Genomic DNA, 18,063 nt, shown 5'->3' on the forward strand with positions numbered 1-18,063 from the left:
CCTCTGCAGCATGAGTTCGATCCCCGACCAGCCAGGGAGCAATCCACGTGGCATAGCAGACCTCTCCTGACTCACCCACTGCTCCCCTCAGCATTGTATTTCAGCCAATCTGCATGTTGTGTTCCCTACTTTTTCTCTGGTGAATCCTCTCACACCCCCGCCATCTCTGGCCTGTACCCCCATTCTTCTATGCATAAATAAATAAATCTTAAAAAAGAAATTACTTTCCTTGAGTTACTGCTGAATATTTGGATTCAGCAATTTGGATTTTAATTTTTGGATTCAGCAATTTGGATTTGAATTTCTAAATCCAAAGGTTTCTCACTTACTAGGTCTCATCTTATTGACTCTGTATCATACAAACTCTTTGACCTTGAATTGTTTTCCCTCCTTGGGTCTGTAACAGTATACTGAAATCAGCTCTACTCCTACTTTCTGACCTCTGCTCTTTAATCTCATTCACCACTTTCCTTAAATAGATATTGTTGTTTCTCAGAAATGTTCTTGATTAATTGGACTCACATCCATGGCTTGAACTACCATCTATTGTAGCTGTAACTGGTAACTCCAGATATGCATTTCTAAACCAATATGCTTTCCTTGTGAATTAGTTTATATTTCTCACTGCCTATGAGATAGTTGTATATTGTGAATCGTCCCCTACAGTTTTAAATATGAGCTCACCATCTCCCTTATGGTCCAAAATGTGTTTCTACTCTTGTGTCTCTGACTTTGATTCATGGTACTATCATTTACTCTGTTACCAAAACCAGAGATCTGGGAGTTAATTTAACTTTTTCTTTCACTTCCATCTTTGTTCTTCCTCTTAGTATTCCCTGTGTATGTTTCCTCTTTAGTCCTTCTGCCATATTTGGTTCATGGTATTGTGATTTCTTGCCTGGATTATTGCTCTAAACTTCTCAATGACCTCCCATTCTTGTAGACCATCTTCCAGGTGCCCTGTAACTTCCCAACTTTAAATCCTTCAGTGATTTCCCATGTCCTCCCTCAGTACCTGTCAAGTTTTTCCATGGAGGGGAGTTTCCTCCCCTTAACACCAGGGGAGACTGTACATATGCCCTATGTGTAGGTCTCAGAAGGAGTCTATAAGCACAACATTTCTTTGAAGTTTCACTTTAGCTTTAAACTATATAATTTGTATTTTACTCCATTTATATCTCTTTTGTATTGATAGGAAAATAATTGCTTACCCAAACACCTTCAAAGTAAAACTCATGTTTTGGAGATGTGTGTACTCTACAGGTTCCCTCAGGCATACTGCTCCACATATCCCAGTTTTAGAATCATGAGCTTTAAGCATCCAATAAAAAGCATTTTATCTAAAATTTTCAGAGATTGGGCTCCTTTTACTTTCCAATTTGAGCACATGTACCATGAACTCCTGCAACACCAGACCTATTAGAGTTTGCTAGATACATCAGGTGCTTTCTGGTTTTATGTTACCTCTTCTTCCTGAATGCTTTTCTCTTTCTACTTAGGGAACTACTTCTCATTCTTATTGACCTAGTTATGTGATAGTTCCTTTGTGGTAGCATTGCCAGCTTCCATCTCCAAGGAAATTCGGGTGCTGGCAACACTGTGCTTTTATTATACTTACTAATCATCTCTAATATCCCACTATATTTCCTCACATGATGTCTTCCTCTGTGGTCAGGCAGTTACAAGGATGGGGTAATATTTTATTCTGTCTCTTAGTTCAATATATGATATTCAATAAATGTGGGTTGTATGAAAGTATCAATTCTAAATTCAAAGGAAAACAATGACTTCTAAATTACTAAAAGCATTTGCCAATCCATGCTTAACTTCTTTCAAGGATATTGTAGAAGAAATTTGTGTTTGGGTGAGAAGTTGCCTTCAGGTATGCTATGGTCCAATTCACTATTATTCTAATAGTGAATGAGGAGATTTAAAAATATCCATCTCTATTTAGCACCTCACTTGCAATTTGGTAGCATATTTATAAATACCTTGATCCATTTGAATTGAAAGTTTTCTTATACTCATCAAAATTAGATGATCTCTAATTCTTGATATTCCATCATAGTCTGTAATAATTTTGAGAAGCATGCAGAAATGTATGAAATGTTAATGCCCTAATAAATATTCTATGACTTTCATCGTTTCTCTCTAAATTTTTAATATTTCAAAAATATGTTAAATCTCATTTTTTCCTTGGATTCCAGCTTCCTTACGCTCAGAACTAAATCACCAGCATGCAGCTGCAATTGATTTATTACGGCATAGTCATCATCAAGAATTGGCAGCTGCTAAAATGGAATTGGAGAGAAGCATAGACATCAGCAGAAGACAGGTAAATAAGAACATTCTGTTCTGTGATAAATTGTTAAATGTGACTATATTTGAATATAAACAATTATCTGAAAATTATTTTGCAATTTATACTTGCACAAATTACAACTTACTATCTGCATTGAAGTTATTTTTAAAGAAAAATAATTCCACTTTAGTATTTTTTACTTTTAATTGAACATTTTGAATTTTACGTGCATCTTGAGAAAATGAACAGTGAAATATAAATGATACAAAGAGTGAAGAAAGAATAATACAAAACACACTGCCTAGTAGAACTTTCTACGTTGATGTCTCTGTACTGTCCTCTGTGGTAGTCACTAACATAAACCAAATGTGTCTAGCATGACCTTGAACTTGAATTTTCAGTTTTATTTAATTTTAATTCCAATTTGAATTGAAACAACCATATTGGGTAGCATAGCTATAGTAGTAGCAGGTTCTTGAGACCTATTCCATATCTCCACTATTTACACTTTAGAAATTTTGTTTTACCAAATGTTACTTCCTTTAGGTTGTAATCTTGCACATATGTATGTATGAGTGGATGGATGGATTTTTAGGTATAGTTCAATGAAAGCTGTTTGTTAGTTTATTAAACTTAGGACTTCAAACTTGTTTGTCTTGAGCTATGTTAAATGATCAGCTCAAATTTTCTCTTCATGGCTAGAGTCTTAAATGAACTACCTTATAACTGTAGAGGGAAGTTTTGTTCTCTTCAGTAAACTGACACTGAAATAGACAATATCTAGGTCTACAGAAATTGTAGAAAACAGTCTTACAGGAAATGCAACAGAGTTTCTCTATAAGATGAGATTGCTACTAGACCATCATTAGGCAGACAGAGCTACTTCTAAGCCATGGAGATGTGTGTGTGTGTTTTGTTTGTGTACATGCACATGTGCTAGGGTGACCTCCATAGATGAAGAAGGTTCTTTTTGGATTAAAGGATTAAAGTGTGCCAGCATTTTACTGCAGGACCATATAACTTACTGTGTATGTAAGTGTACCCTATATTCGAGTCGCAACTCTGCCATTGATTATAAATCATCCTTGGACAAATCATTTCTTGTGTACTAGTTTCCTCATCTGCAAAATGAGGGAGATAAACTTTTGTGGTCTTTTGAGTCCCTTGTGGCTTTGACATTATTGAAGCTATGTCCACATAAAGACTTTATGTATATATATGGAAAAGAAAGCAGTCTTGAGGTTTTCTCATTTTAACTTTTTGCTTTCGAAGCAATATAAGTTTTATTACACTTGACATTCCAGTATGTCATTTTCTTTCCTTGCTACAGAGAAAGCAAATATGTAGTAAAGTTTTAAGAATTGTTCTTATTTTGCAGAGTAAGGAGCACTTGTGTAGAATAACAGATCTACAAGAGGAATTAAGGCACAGAGAGCATCACATTTCTGACTTGGATAAGGAGGTTCATCACCTTCATGAAAATATAAGTGCCTTAACCAAAGAATTGGAATTTAAAGGGAAAGAAATTCTCAGAATACGAAGTGAATCTAACCAGCAGATGAGGTATGCCATGAATTACAACAGAAGGCACATGTAGTATTATCTGAAAGAATGCAGTAGTATATAGTGATGACATGCCTGTATTTATGACTAGACTGCCCTTTTAGGGAGAAATTGAAGCTACTTTTTACTTTGCTTGCTGACTATGTTAAATCTAGAATGTAGATACAGTGTTTATGTTGTGCATGATGTATTTGCATTCATTAACTTTGGAAATTACATATAATTAACTAAAGTCTTTAAAATATTATTTAAAAAAGCATTAAAGGAGACAACTTTAACAAACTGGAAGATCAGAGCAAAGTAAGTAACTTACTTTAGGTTGTTTCCATTGAATTTCTTTATGGTATACCTAAAACCATTTCAAATCTGGTAGAATAGAGAAACTTTCAAAAGCTTGACTTCAGAATAACATTTTCTTAACTAAAAATAAAACAGGTTACATGAACAAGATTTAAACAAGAGACTTGAAAAAGAGCTGGATGTCATGACAGCAGACCACCTCAGAGAGAAAAATATCATGCGGGCAGATTTTAATAAGACTAACGAGCTACTCAAGGAAATAAATGCAGCTTTACAAGTGTCGTAAGTCATATTATATTAAAGAAAATTAATATGTAAGTAGTAAACTGAGGAGCTCTGTGTCTAACCTCAGATTAGCTGCTCTTTTGAATCTAATTAAATGATACTTAAAAAAGAAAACAAGTGCTGTATTACAAATGGTAATTGCAGTATGATATATTCTTCAATTAGGATGAGGCCATTGAATGATTGTTTTATTGGCTGCTATTGCAAGGGTTTTCCTAAGACAATACTTGTCTAAAGACCATCCCTCACCTCAGGATCATGAACTATCATGTGGCGGTGAAAACTCAAAAGATGTTTATTGTATAATTATTAAGTGAAAAGAGCATACGGTGACCAGTAGGAATATTAAGATTCTATACATACATTAATAATATATGTATTTTACAAAAATGCCAAAGATCTTAAAATCAAATACAAATTTTTAATGATAGTAGTTCCCACTAGGGAATGGATTAGGATATATTAGGGGTGGAGAAAGAGCGAAGACTTCCTTTTTATTTTCTATACCCTGCCTACATATTGTTTAGAATTCCTACAACAAACATTTAATTGTTTTATTTTAAAACTCAATAAAGCTAACACATCACAAATAAAATTACTACTCATACATAATAACTCCAATATTTTTAATACCAGAATTTCTAATTGTTGTTGTTAAAAAATATATAATAGCTCATTTCTTTGCTAGATACTTATAAACTCTTATAGCCAAAGCATGTAGTATTCAGTTCACCTCTGTGACCTAAACCCTAATTCAACTTATTTCAGAGTTATTCTACACTAAAGTGCTGCAAGTGTTTTTTTTTTTTTTACTTTCCATCCCTTCTTCCAATCAATTAAAAAACTTCATTAAAAAAACTCCATATAGGGCCTCCCCGGTGGCGCAGCAGTTGAGCGCTGGGTTGTGAAGCTGCCCGCAGTCTCTGCAGCGCCAGTTCGATCCCCGGCTGCTCCCCGGCCACCACCGGAGGAGGGTCCCACATGGCGTGCAGACCTCTCCTGCCGCCCGCTGCTCCCCTCAGCAATGTACTTCTGTCCTTCTGCCTGCTCTGCTCCCCGCTCTGTCTCTGGTGAATTCTCTCACCCTCCCACGCTTCTGACTGTACCCAGTGCTTGTATAAATAAATAAAAATAAATCTTTAAAAAAAAAAACAAAAAAAACACCTCCATATATTTGAATAGTCAAAATAGTGACTAATCTCATTACCCTCTGTTTTAAAGTCAAATTTAGCTCCTGTATTGTCTTAGTCTGCCTCACCCAACAGCTACCCTGATTCCTGGTCTATTGCCTTGTGGCAACCATGCTGAGCTCCTTGGTTTTCTTCTAAGATTCTCCTATGATGTCTCCTATGATGTCCTTTATGGTCTAGAATAACCTCCTAAATCATTACTACTTTGTTATCTTTCCCAATCTAAACATTATTTACGTTTCATCATTTAACCAAATAAGTATCATAGTAAATATTGTTCCACACATTCATTTAGGAGAGACAGAAAACAGACTGCCAGACTTTAGCTTTAACTTCTGTAGGCTTAGTGGTGAGGTATCCTTTCTAATAGACATACACACAATTTTCACAGAATTAGTAGGCACTCATTGTTTCAGGAGTGAATTTTTTTTAGGATTCCCTATAACATATACTATTTTGTGAAGTTGCCCTTGAATTGGTGAGGAGACTCCTGTCATAATTTCCAGTCAGAGTGACTTTTGTTTTTACTCTTATTGGAGATGATTTTTAAATCCTTTTGAGTCATAGTAAGAGCTCAAGTATCTGCCATGTAGAAAGTCACAACCTTGAACATTTTGCAAAAATGAGTTAGATTGCCTGAAATCTTAGCATCCCTAGAACATAATCTAAGAAAGTATGCATGAGCTTACACAGACACACACACACACACACACATACACACACACAAATCTGTTGGTGTGTCCTGTCTCCTTAAGAGTGTTAATTTAAGAATAAGGTTATGTTGTTTTTACTTTTTTCTGCTTTATGTGATTTTGCACATATGAATTTTCAGTAAATAGTAAATAAATTTAGTATTTTCTATATTATGATCCAATTTAGTAATTAAAGAATTAGTATTACCTATAAGTCAAATATGTTAATGCCTTTTTAGGTTTACCATTTGTTTTATATTTCAACTAGATCCATGCTACCCATGGTATTCTTTCACCAGATAATTAGTCTCTAGCTTTAGGTATTTCCTCTTTTAGTTAAACAAACACACATGCAAATGTGTTTTAGAGCAGTGCTATCTAATTCAGTTTTTCTGGGGTACTGAAAATGTCCTGTGTCTGTTTTGTTCAGTACAGTAGCTACCATCCACAGTGGATTTGAACACTTTAACTGTGGCTAGTGCAACCAAGGAATTGAATTTTTAATTTTATTTACTATTTATTAATTTAAATATAATCACATATAGGCAAAGTGGTTACCATATTGAAAAGCACAGTTTTAGGCAATTGGATTTCTGCTCCATATCCTTAAATGCAGCCTGCTTGGATTACTAAAATGCTTTGCATTTAGACAAAGGTAGTAAGCAGGGGGAGTCCATTCTGGTTTAATGAACTGGGGGAAATCAACATTTGAACCATTCTAAGCCTGTTTCAAAGAACTCAAGGTACTTGATTGAGTTTGCAGTCACCTGCATGGTGACTTTAAAGCTTTGAACTTGAAAAATCCTGTGGATTCTTAAAAGTGGTGATAAATGGAGGGACTAGAGGAAATGGGTCAGCCAGCCAGAATGAAGCCTGGAGCTAAGGGGTTACTGAAGCAGCTGGAAGTATCTTGCTTTTGTTCCTACCTCCAAACCCTGGTGCACTTTTTAGGGACAAGGGGGCAAGAAATGTAAAAGTTGGAAGGCAGCCTCTAGACATTGTAGAAATGGTGGTAAGAATTTAGTATCTCTTACAGAGTGATTGTTGGAAGTCTTTTCCTCTTGTGTTGGATATTAATATTCTTAGATTTTCAGATATCCAATAGTTTTTTTTTTTCTTGAGTGATAACTTAGTAAAAACTTTCTAATAAAAATGTCATGGTGTTTGTTTTAGAAACAAATGAGAGAATGGGCTGTTTTAAAGAATTTAAACTAAAATTAAACTTAGAATTTGGACTTGGGAAATCATTATTATGCAAAAAAGGTGGTTCAGAGATTATTGTCATTTAAGCTTACTTTACATTAACTTCTCTCTATAATGAAGCAAAAAGATTATTTCTTCTTGGTCTTGGACTTATGTATGTCAGTAATCACTAATTTGAAAGATGTACTCGAACCACACCAGAATGAGTTCTTGTTAGTGTATCTTTTATCTGTAGTACTCTAGTAATTTTTGTTGTGGTTATTTGATATTTAATTACTATTGAGTATATTTTCATAAGCTTTGTGAAGTAAGGATGTACTAATTGTGCTACAAGTTGGAGTGTGTGCCATAATTTATGGGGAAGGAAAAGTTCAATATTAAAATGCTTCAGTTAAAAAGTTTGACATTAAAATGTTTCAATTACTCTTATTTCCTTAAGGCTGTAGAGGGAAGACATGATAATTCAGTTCTTCTACTTTTTGTATTTGAAATTCTAAAATATGCATATGCCTAAAATGTGATTGGCTCTAAAATCTCAATTCTCTGAGTTTTTGTCAGTTATTTGTTTTAAAAAACAGCATGGATAAACAATCAGGACACTTTTTATACAATTTTGTATAATATTTTGGACATTCATATTTTGGTTTGTATTATTCATGAACCATAGTCATAACCTGCATATGATCAATTAAAAAATAAGGGCACCCATGCCTGGGGAGAAACCAATAATGAGCCTAGTTAGTCATGTTACATGTTACATGTTCAGTCTCTGTTTTTTTCTTTGTATTACATTGAATCTGTAGTTTGGGTCAAAGCCTTTATGTACTTGTGTGGTTCCATCAAAGCAGTATTTCCCAGGTTTTAATCATTTCTATATAACCATTGGGAATTTGGTCATTTCTAACTACCTTTGATATTATTTTCAGATGACTCATTTTAATGTAAAATTTTAATAGGAAAATGTGATTATGTCTACAGTAAAACCATGATCACTACTGAAAAATCCATTATTCAAAATAGAAGCTAAACTGTAATTCTATAAATATAAATCTGGCATTGATTTTCAAGGGCTGCCTTAGTGTTATTGAATGGAGTAATAAGCATATGTTATGAAGGCTATGTAAGTTGTAGAGAATCAGACTGATACTTTGTTTCTTGTCATCACCATGACTAAAGGAATAGACAATAAAAGCCATCTCCTGTATCACTACCAGTTTCATACTTAGTCTTTGCGATATACTGCAATATGTAGAGCGGTGTGGGGGCAATTAAAATAAAGTGTTCTGTTGGCTTAAAATGGATATTGCATATTGGAATAGACTAAGTTTTCTTCCTCTTAGGATTTCAAAAGACTAATAATTCTGGAAATATATATATAAATTCTGAAATAGATTTTCAAGTTAAATTTATATAGATTATTTTCTTGTTCTCTCCTTTAATGCTTTCCATTTGCATTTACAGTGATTATGTTTCTTAATTATTTTTCAGTTTAAATATCCAGGTATTCTTTCATTAATTTTTTTTTGTAATGTAGAGGTATTTTGTAGAGAGGAGTAACTGATGATGATTTTGTAGGTAAAGAATATTTAATCTAAATGAAAGCAAACACTAGAATTTTGTTGCACAAAAAGGTGGTTTAAGGATGTAAATGATTGTTTTAGATTGACGTTTTCTTTGTACCATAACAGAAAGAGAAAAATAATAGCTTTAAACTTAGAGTTTTTACTAAACTACCATTTACTACCAGATATTCTTGTTAAGCTACAGTAAACAGTTCAAAAATCCTGTACTTTGCTTTTAATGATAAAGTACTCCAGTGACACCTTGTGGCTACTCCAGTATTAAACCCAAAAGCTTTTATCTTTGATGAGATCACTGTTTCTCAAAAGGCTTAAAACTTTGGTTATGAAACATATAAATGCTATATTATGATAAAATGCAAGGTCACTTTATGTGAGCTCAGTTGATAACATCATTTTTCACTCAGTTGCACTGTCACAAAAGATAGAACTTCAGCCATGGGGCTAGATAGGGAACCAAGTATGTTATCTCCAAATAAACCTTTATTTCAGATTGAGTTAGTGGAGTTTATGAAAATTACTGAAATATATAGGAATTGTGATACCCCTCTGGAATTGGAGGGTGGGAGTATATTACTGATTCCTCGTAGATCATCTAAAAGTTACTTAATATTTGTTGGGTAAATAAATTTTTTTATGGATATTCATTAACAATATTATTGAGCTTAAGTCCTATTCTTCATATTCTGAAAACAATGTTTTAAAATATTTCTAAAAAATAAATAATGAAAAATTAACAACTAAAAAATTCTAATCCTTTTTTTAAAACTGAAAGTGTTTTTTCCAATTAAACCATTATTCTCCATTTGCATCCTTAAAATTCTACCCTATCCTAAATATTAGACTCTGCAGCTTCTATGTCACTCCTGCTCATAAAAAGTGACCTGTATAGTCTTCAGTAGTAGTCATTCTTATTTCTCATTTCATTCAGGGAAGAATAGACCTAGAAGAAAATATACTTCTTTTCTTGTCTGTTGAACCATTTTTTTTTTACAGTTTGTATGTATTAAATGATAACACAGAATTTTTGAACTGTATTTTCCCATAAATGAGGAATGAATGATATCATATATGTGTGGAATGATGTTATGTATGTGTGTCCTTTGTGCCCTTTTCCTCTATATCTCTTCTGTCTCTTTTATATATGTTATCAAGACTTATATCATCATACAATATTGTATTTGTGGTAAGCTCTCGTAATAGTAAGCTTCCATTTCTAGCATCAAACCTGTATTTGCTAGATTATCATTTAGTATATCATTTTTTCTACAGCACTTACCTCATAAATAATCCCCATATACTCTTCAATAACAAGCTGCATGAATTCTTCAGTCACCTGCAAAGCTTTTAATAATATCATATACCCTGGGAGAACCTTTAGTACTCTGCAGGTCTTGAGGCAACCATGTCATTATGCTTAAAGGTTTTAGAGGGAAAACTTCGGTTTTAAATTTGGACTAATTTGAAAAATATAGTACAAAAGAATTTGTCTGACTCATGTCAATGAACTAAAAGTTTTCTTGTTTTTAGACTAGAAGAAATGGAAGAAAAGTATCTAATGAGAGAATCAAAACCAGAGGATATACAGATGATTACAGAATTAAAAGCCATGCTTACAGAAAGAGATCAGGTTATAAAGAAACTAATTGTAAGATAATTTTGTTTTTGGTGCAGCATTGTTAGTAATCAATAGATTGTTGATTGGGAAAATATTTTAAATAATTCTAAATGAAAATTGAAAGTATATCTGTACATTGTGATTAAAACTATTAAAATGTGTATGAGTAAGGAGAAGAAATACAAAGTAACTGTAAAGTTAAAATTTGGTATTAGGTTCAGAGGTGCCTCTCTTTTCAATATTTTTAAAAAAGAAATAGTCTTTAATACACATGAAATGTTTCATCATATCACTGCCAATGTACAATTAATATACAACTGAAGAGTGTGTGTGTGTGTGTGTGTGTGTGTGCGCGCGAGAGAGAGAGAGAGAGAGAGAGAGAGAGAGAGAGAGAGAAAGAAAGTGAATAGTAAAGAACAGTCTACACATGCATGCATTAACCTGCATTGTGCATTTCAGGTTAGTCATGCTAATTTCCTAAAGTGTGTTCTACTGAACCCTGATCCCAGAAGATACTCCATGACAAAAGGGTTCCATAATCTAATTTAAGAAAGATGGAAACTGAGAGCCTCAGTACACACAGAAGTATTAGGGATCTGAAAAGTTTATCAGGGAAGAAAATACAGATGTAACAATAGTTATATTACCTTTATTAAAGCCATTATTTCTCAAAAATAAAAAAAAAAATACATAAATATTTTAAAATTCATAAAACCTTTCAGAGTCTTTTAAAATGTTTTGATCAACAATTAAGACCACTTTTTACTTCCACCAACACAAAAATCTTTAGAGTAAAACTACAAATAGAATGCTAATCGCTGCTTATTCATTGATTTCTTAAACTGAAAACTGGAATTAGAGTGCAAAGAAAACTTGAGTGCCTTTCGTTCTGAATTCCTTTTTCCTTAACAAATCTCTAGACAGAATGAAGCCCAGACCATTGTCTGATATGAGAAATTCTGCCTAAAGCAACAGCTAGTAAATTGGGGCTCATAGCTAGAACCAAGGCGCAGGCATTGAAAAGATGAGTGTGTGCTACTTTAACCCACTAACCTCCCAGTTTTCTAAGCATTGTAAACATGAGTACAGGCCTTATAGATTGCCCTATCGGTAGCAGAAGACTCATGGGAAATTGCCTTATATTCTACACATGAAATTAGTAAATGTATTATATACTTGTCATCTGTGGAAATAGCTATTGATTTCCTAGTTCTTACTAAGTAGGTTTTACAGATATAAGTGCTTTTTCCACACTACAGAATAGAAATTAGAGTAAAGAGAAAAGTAACTATTCAAAGCAACACAGCTAGTTGGTAACAGGAATCACCAAGGATATTTCATACTCTTTATTACATCCCAATTCTATGAATTATGGGGCACACAAGCTGAGATTGACACAAATGATAGTCATCACTAAGAGTGAGGATGAGGAATCCTGCATTAAACACTCACTGTACCATTTAATTACTATGTGTCTACTTCCTAAAGTTTGGTTGTCCAGTTAGCACATGTTGGTGAGGTCAAAGGGTAAGGACCCTTCACATTTATGTCTCAGAGACATTAGGCAGGAGCAAAAATTTCCAATATTCACGAATAATGATATAATAGTGTCATCTTCACATATGGAAATAATTAACCAAGCATACATCCCAGGAAATGGAAGTTAAGCATGCTCAACCCTCACAGTCAGCCCTCTGGAACAGGGATGGCAACAAATAAAACATTTAGGTCTCATTTCAGAGGAAAAGGGTGTTGAAGGGTAGAAGAGAGTCTGGGGTATAAGATCTGGAAGGTGTTGAACTCTTATTCAGGAGCGTCTTTAACACTGAAAGTCAAAGCTACAAATCTTTGTACAGGCAACATAAATCTTCAGATTTTATGTTAAATTTTGAGTGAAATGACCTTTATACAATTAAGTATTTAAATATTCATTAGCAAATGTTTAAAAGCTGTTTGTAATTCTTTTCCATAGGAGGATAATAAATTTTATCAGTTGGAATTAGTCAATCGAGAAACGAACTTCAACAAAGTATTTAATTCAAGTCCCACTGTTGGTGTTATTAATCCACTGACTAAGGTATGTGCTGTAAACACTGTACAGAGGAATGTGTTGTAAAACTTGATTAAAATGTTTATAAAATATTTAGGGTAGCATGAATCTTCCAAAAAATGTTTTCTTAAATTTAATAATCTAGGACTAAAATCTATGAATTTTTTATTCTTTTTTCTAAATGAGAAATGAGATACTAATATTTATTTGTTGAAAACTTCTACCCCTTAAAATACTATAAAAACCTTAATATCTCTAAGGAAAACTAACTGCTAAATGTCCTTAAAGTAACTTTTCATTTTCTTAGTTTTCACTCTATCTTTGCATTCCCAACAGCTCCCATTACTAAGACCTGCCATCTTAATGGACCTTGGGTTGGGCATGTATTTTGTTGTCTACCATTCTTTAGAAAAGGACTTTACTTCTCTCAGTCATATGGCCTTTCTTGATACTTAAAATTGAATGTGATGTATCCCAATACTTTGTTAGTCTCATAAGGCAGATAGAGAAATGAAATGAAATGAAATGAAATGGATATGGCTAAGTCTTATACTTCTTTGTGCCCCAGCATGCTCTGGCTCCTCAGTAAATATTATTCAGTTGCAAAATTAAATCTCATTTTCTATAGTTGACCACAAATTATTCTAGTGAATAATGTAATAAGGGATTAATAATTATGTCTATTGACTTTATGTCTATTGTGTCTATTGTGTCTTTTGTCACAAACAGTAAAAGAAATGAAGTATTAGGGGCCTCTCTGGTGGCATAAGGGGTTAAGTCTCAGCACTGTGAAGCTATCAGCAGTCACTGCAGCACCAGTTCAATCCCAGAGAGCTAGCTAACCCACCCAAGAAGTAGACCTCTCATGTCTTGCCCGCTGCTCCCCTCAGCAATGTATCTCAGTAAATCTGCCTGCTCTGCTCCCTACTCTGCTCTGGTGAATGCTTTCACCCCTCTGCACCTCTGGCCTACACTCCAGCTCTTGTATCCATAAATAAATAAAATAAATGTTTTTTAAAAAAGAAATGAAGTATTAAAGGTATTTTTGAATTTAGATTTTTATTAATTTGCATATGATGCCTAATTTCTGTTAGGTCCTTAGCTGGAGATTTTTGCTTTTAAAGTTCATAAAATTTCTCTGTTAAAAATAGGGAATCTATCCTTCCTTCACAAGTTAAAGTGCTCCTAACTTTAACATAAATGTTTTATAAAATAGATTAACTTAAATATTTTGTAAATACTATCTCTAGAGCCTAAAACACTAAAATACTATCTCTAGAGCCTGATACATAGAAGATACTCAATAAATAATTGGTGGATAATATTGTTCATTTCCATTATTAGACTTAGACAAAATATATTAGAAATATTTCTCTATTTATTAAAATCAAAGTTTTAGCTATAAAACCATTACTATAGAATTTTACCAGTGATATTTTTGATTCTTAAAATAGAAATCTTATGTTGGTTTAATTATGCCCCCTTGTGATCAGAACAAGAAAATGCAAAAGCTACATTTCTGTAAAAACTTTGAAAGTACTTTGACTGCTAATAATGACTTTAATTTTCAAAAACAGTTCTGAAGAAATTATTGTTCCTTCCCTTTTTTTTCAATTCTGTTAAAACAGACTCCTTGTCAGGAACTCATTTTTAACTCTAACTCTTTGTCACAGCTATGACAAAGAACAATGTCTAGATAGCAAGATCATAAGTGAAGGAAAAGGCTGTCTTGTCTACTATATTTTTTTTCCAAGCGCTGGAACCATTTTGTAAAATGTTTCATACATTTAATTATATACATCTAATTAGTAGACTATAGTTGTATTCAAAATATCTTGCATGTTAATTTTCATTCTGCATTGCAAGATGATGCTCATTGTTTCTAAAAATGTAATAGCACAGAGACTAAAATTAATGATTTGCAAGCTGATAGGTTTTGATAATCTGTGCTTGTATTCTTATTCCTCTTTTCATTGGTTAAAAAACAATTGAAATATATATTAAAAAAAGCATTGATCACTTTTGTTTTATAACCTTTAAATTTTTTTTAAATTGTGATCTAATTAATCAGGAAATAAGAATTATGCAGATCGAATTTTTTTCTTCAGAATAGTGGTGTAGTGAATTTAAAACTTAATTCTTCCTCTAGGTCAGCTTTAGATCTTAAGTAGAAATGTGAGATTTGTTTTAAACTACATTGCCAAGCATTTTCATTCCTCTTTTTTTTCTAGGCAAGGACTGCATCCCTTTGACGGATGGCTAAAGTTCACGGACCTCTCTTTTAAAATTATGTTTAGGGCCTCCCCTGGTGGCGCAGCGGTTGAGCGCTGGGTTGCGAAGCTGCCCGCAGCCTCTGCGCGCTGGAAAAAAATTATGTTTAACTTTCCCCCTTCTCCAAATTTTAACCTAAATCCATTTAACTCATGGTATCTGCCAGACCTACTCTTTCCCTCTCTCTCTGCCCCTTTCCTCCCTGGATTCTTCATCCCTTGGTGTTCTTTTCAGCTTCGCCTCTCCCCATGAACCATGCCTAAGTGTTTCTTCCTCATTCTTTGTCCTAGCAGCATGTTTGTCTATGAGGATTCCATGTAGATAAAGAACACCTCCAAGGATCCCCAGACCACACTTTGGGTAACACTGGTTCATTTTAACATCTGAATTTACAAAGCTTTCAAAATTTTCCCATGCCAAATTTTTATCCTCTGCTATTCCTATTTTCTCATTTGTCCTTATGCAGAGACTATCCTCACATGTATTATTTTTAATGCAGCAAAAGAAGAAGAATGATAAATCACCATCAAACAGGTTTGTGAGTGTTCCCAATCTCAGTGCTCTGGAATCTAGTGGAGTGGGCAATGGACATCCCAACCGCCTGGACCCCATTCCTAATTCTCCAGTCCACGACATTGAGTTCAACAGCAGCAAACCACTTCCACAGCCAGTGCCACCCAAAGAGCCCAAGACATTTTTGAGGTGAGCCCGTCTCACCAGTGACTTTTTTCTTTTCTTTTTTTTTAACTTGAGAAATATACTGTTTTACATTACAGACATCCACATTACCTTAAAAATAACCTAGAAAAAAGGAATATTACTGTGAAATATATTTATTACCTCTCTAGAGAATTCTTTTTTGTTGCTAATTTCTTGTCAATTTTCTAAATGCTTAAAGAGATGGTAATGTAATTCAGAAGCTAACAGTCTTAACATTTATGGACACTTGCTTCATTTCTTTATTGTCACCAAGTTCTCATTAATAAGCCATCCTTATGAAAGTTATTACAAAACTTTAAGATAGTATTTATTAAGCGTTTTTTATGTTCTGTTCCCTTTCTTGTTTACAGAGCTTATTTATAATATATATGTTTATTACCAAAATGAAAAATATATAAGCTCTGGGAACTTGATCTCTCTCTCTTAGAGAATGATAAATCCTCTCTCTCTTAAAGAGAGAGGGGTAATAGATATAAATGAACAATTTTTATAGTAACAAGAAAAATTTGAATTAAATTCAATTATCAGAAAGTACTATCATTTTATGGTTACCTATTACTGATTTTGTGCTGCTTTATTTTTACTTATTCTTACTAAATCTGAGTTTTGTCACCAACAATAGTCTTACAAGTAAACAAAAATAGGAAGAATAAAAAAAAAAGTCATTTACAACTGTGACTGTGTCTCCTGCTAAATATTTTGTGTTGCTTATTTTCCCTTGTGCATGGGGATGCTCAGGAAACAGTAGGATGCATGTGCATGAGCTCAAGGAACATGACTACTGGAGTTTCCATTACACATTGTTGCGTGCCTTGTAATTTCCCCCAAAGACGGTAGGGATTCTTTCGTTTTCTCAACTAGCCCAAGAATATTAAATTAGAATTAAGATAAGTATAAATGATCTAACTTGTAGATGGAGGGGAAATTGGCTTCTTAATATATTCACTTTCCCTCTAGAGTGTATGTTTATGGAATTACCAAAGTTTATAAAATACATATAGTAAGATATTATAGCTTTGTTTTTAAATTCGGTTATATTTAAGAACACGTGTGTAAGAATAAAATGTTTGTGTTAGGTTCTGAAATTCTAATTAACAGAAAGGTGCTGAAAGAGAGGAGTATTATCTTGGTTTCTCCTCCCTCATTTCCTCCTGAATTTTCAAATATGGTGACACTATTTTTTCTCAACTGTTTTTGTTTTTTGTAATTGCTGTGTGATGTGGCTCCTCCCTAGTTGACCTCACCTGAGCTGCTGCTGTACTCTCCTGTTCTCTTGGAGTGGAGAACGAATCTAATGTAGGGGAGTAGCAAATCCTTCAAGCACATTTCTAACAAAGGGAATGTGTTGTCATCTACATTGATGTTTTATGTGCTTTTCCCTTCATTTTGCAAAACAGCTTAATGCTGGGTTACATGTCTCTCTTTTTATGAATTTAGTCCTCCTCAGAGTGAAGCTTCCCCGGTGGCTTCTCCGGATCCCCAGCGCCAGGAGTGGTTTGCCCGGTACTTCACATTCTGAAAGAATTGTGTTGACACAGCTCTGTGTGGACTGTTACTAAGAGCATGACCTTATACGAGTCATTATGTGAGCAGGCTTTCCAATGTCAAACACTGTGAATGAGAAAGTATGTGTCACTCCAATTTGAAAATACACTGTATTTCCTGTGGTATTTATTGGAATCACACTATAAAGTATTATATTATGTGTGTAATTATAAGTTATTTTTATTTGAGATGGAAGAGTCTTGAACCTTTGTAATTACTGCATAATAAATTTTGTTAGAACAAACAATAATGCTTTTCATTTCTTTCTAGTAATTTTTAGACACCTTAAATTCTAGGTAAGACTGCCCAAAAAGAATTTTACTGTGTCAGTAATCATGTGAAATTATTTGACTTTAATACTCATGATAAAATCTGAACAGGGAAATACAATCTATTAATTTGTTCCATTAACATTACCCTGTATAGGGCATCCCCAGTGGCGCAGCGGTTGAGCGCTGGGTTGTGAAGCTGCCCGCAGCCTCTGCGGCGCTGGTTCGATCCCCAGCTGCTCCCCGGCCACCAGAGGAGGATCCCACATGGCGCTTAGACCTCTCCTGCCGCCTGCTGCTCCCCTCAGCAGTGTACTTCGGTCCTTCTGCCTGCTCTGCTCCCCGCTCTGGCTCTGGTGAAACTCTCACCCTCCCGCACTTCTGACTGTACCCAGTGCATGTATAAATAAATAAATAAATCTTTAAAAAAAAAAAAAAAAACATTACCCTGTATAACTACAAACTGTGTTCTCTA

General features: G+C 34.0%; 1 protein-coding gene across 1 annotated transcript in view; it reads left to right on the forward strand.

The window, feature by feature from the left end:
• FAM184A (family with sequence similarity 184 member A) overlaps nt 1–17,293 on the forward strand; it is a gene marked incomplete at both ends in the record, with an annotated part of 92,867 nt that extends 75,574 nt beyond the window's left edge. The window contains 7 exons of the mRNA XM_084228200.1: nt 2,208–2,335; nt 3,681–3,865; nt 4,301–4,447; nt 10,646–10,763; nt 12,706–12,810; nt 15,554–15,756; nt 17,212–17,293. Of these exons, the coding sequence (XP_084084326.1) occupies nt 2,208–2,335; nt 3,681–3,865; nt 4,301–4,447; nt 10,646–10,763; nt 12,706–12,810; nt 15,554–15,756; nt 17,212–17,293 (968 nt within the window). The remainder of the gene's footprint in view (nt 1–2,207; nt 2,336–3,680; nt 3,866–4,300; nt 4,448–10,645; nt 10,764–12,705; nt 12,811–15,553; nt 15,757–17,211) is intronic.
• Nucleotides 17,294–18,063: the final 770 nt, after the last annotated feature.

Source organism: Talpa europaea (assembly GCF_964194135.1).
Source record: "Talpa europaea genome assembly, chromosome: 2".
Classification (NCBI taxonomy): domain Eukaryota; kingdom Metazoa; phylum Chordata; class Mammalia; order Eulipotyphla; family Talpidae; genus Talpa; species Talpa europaea.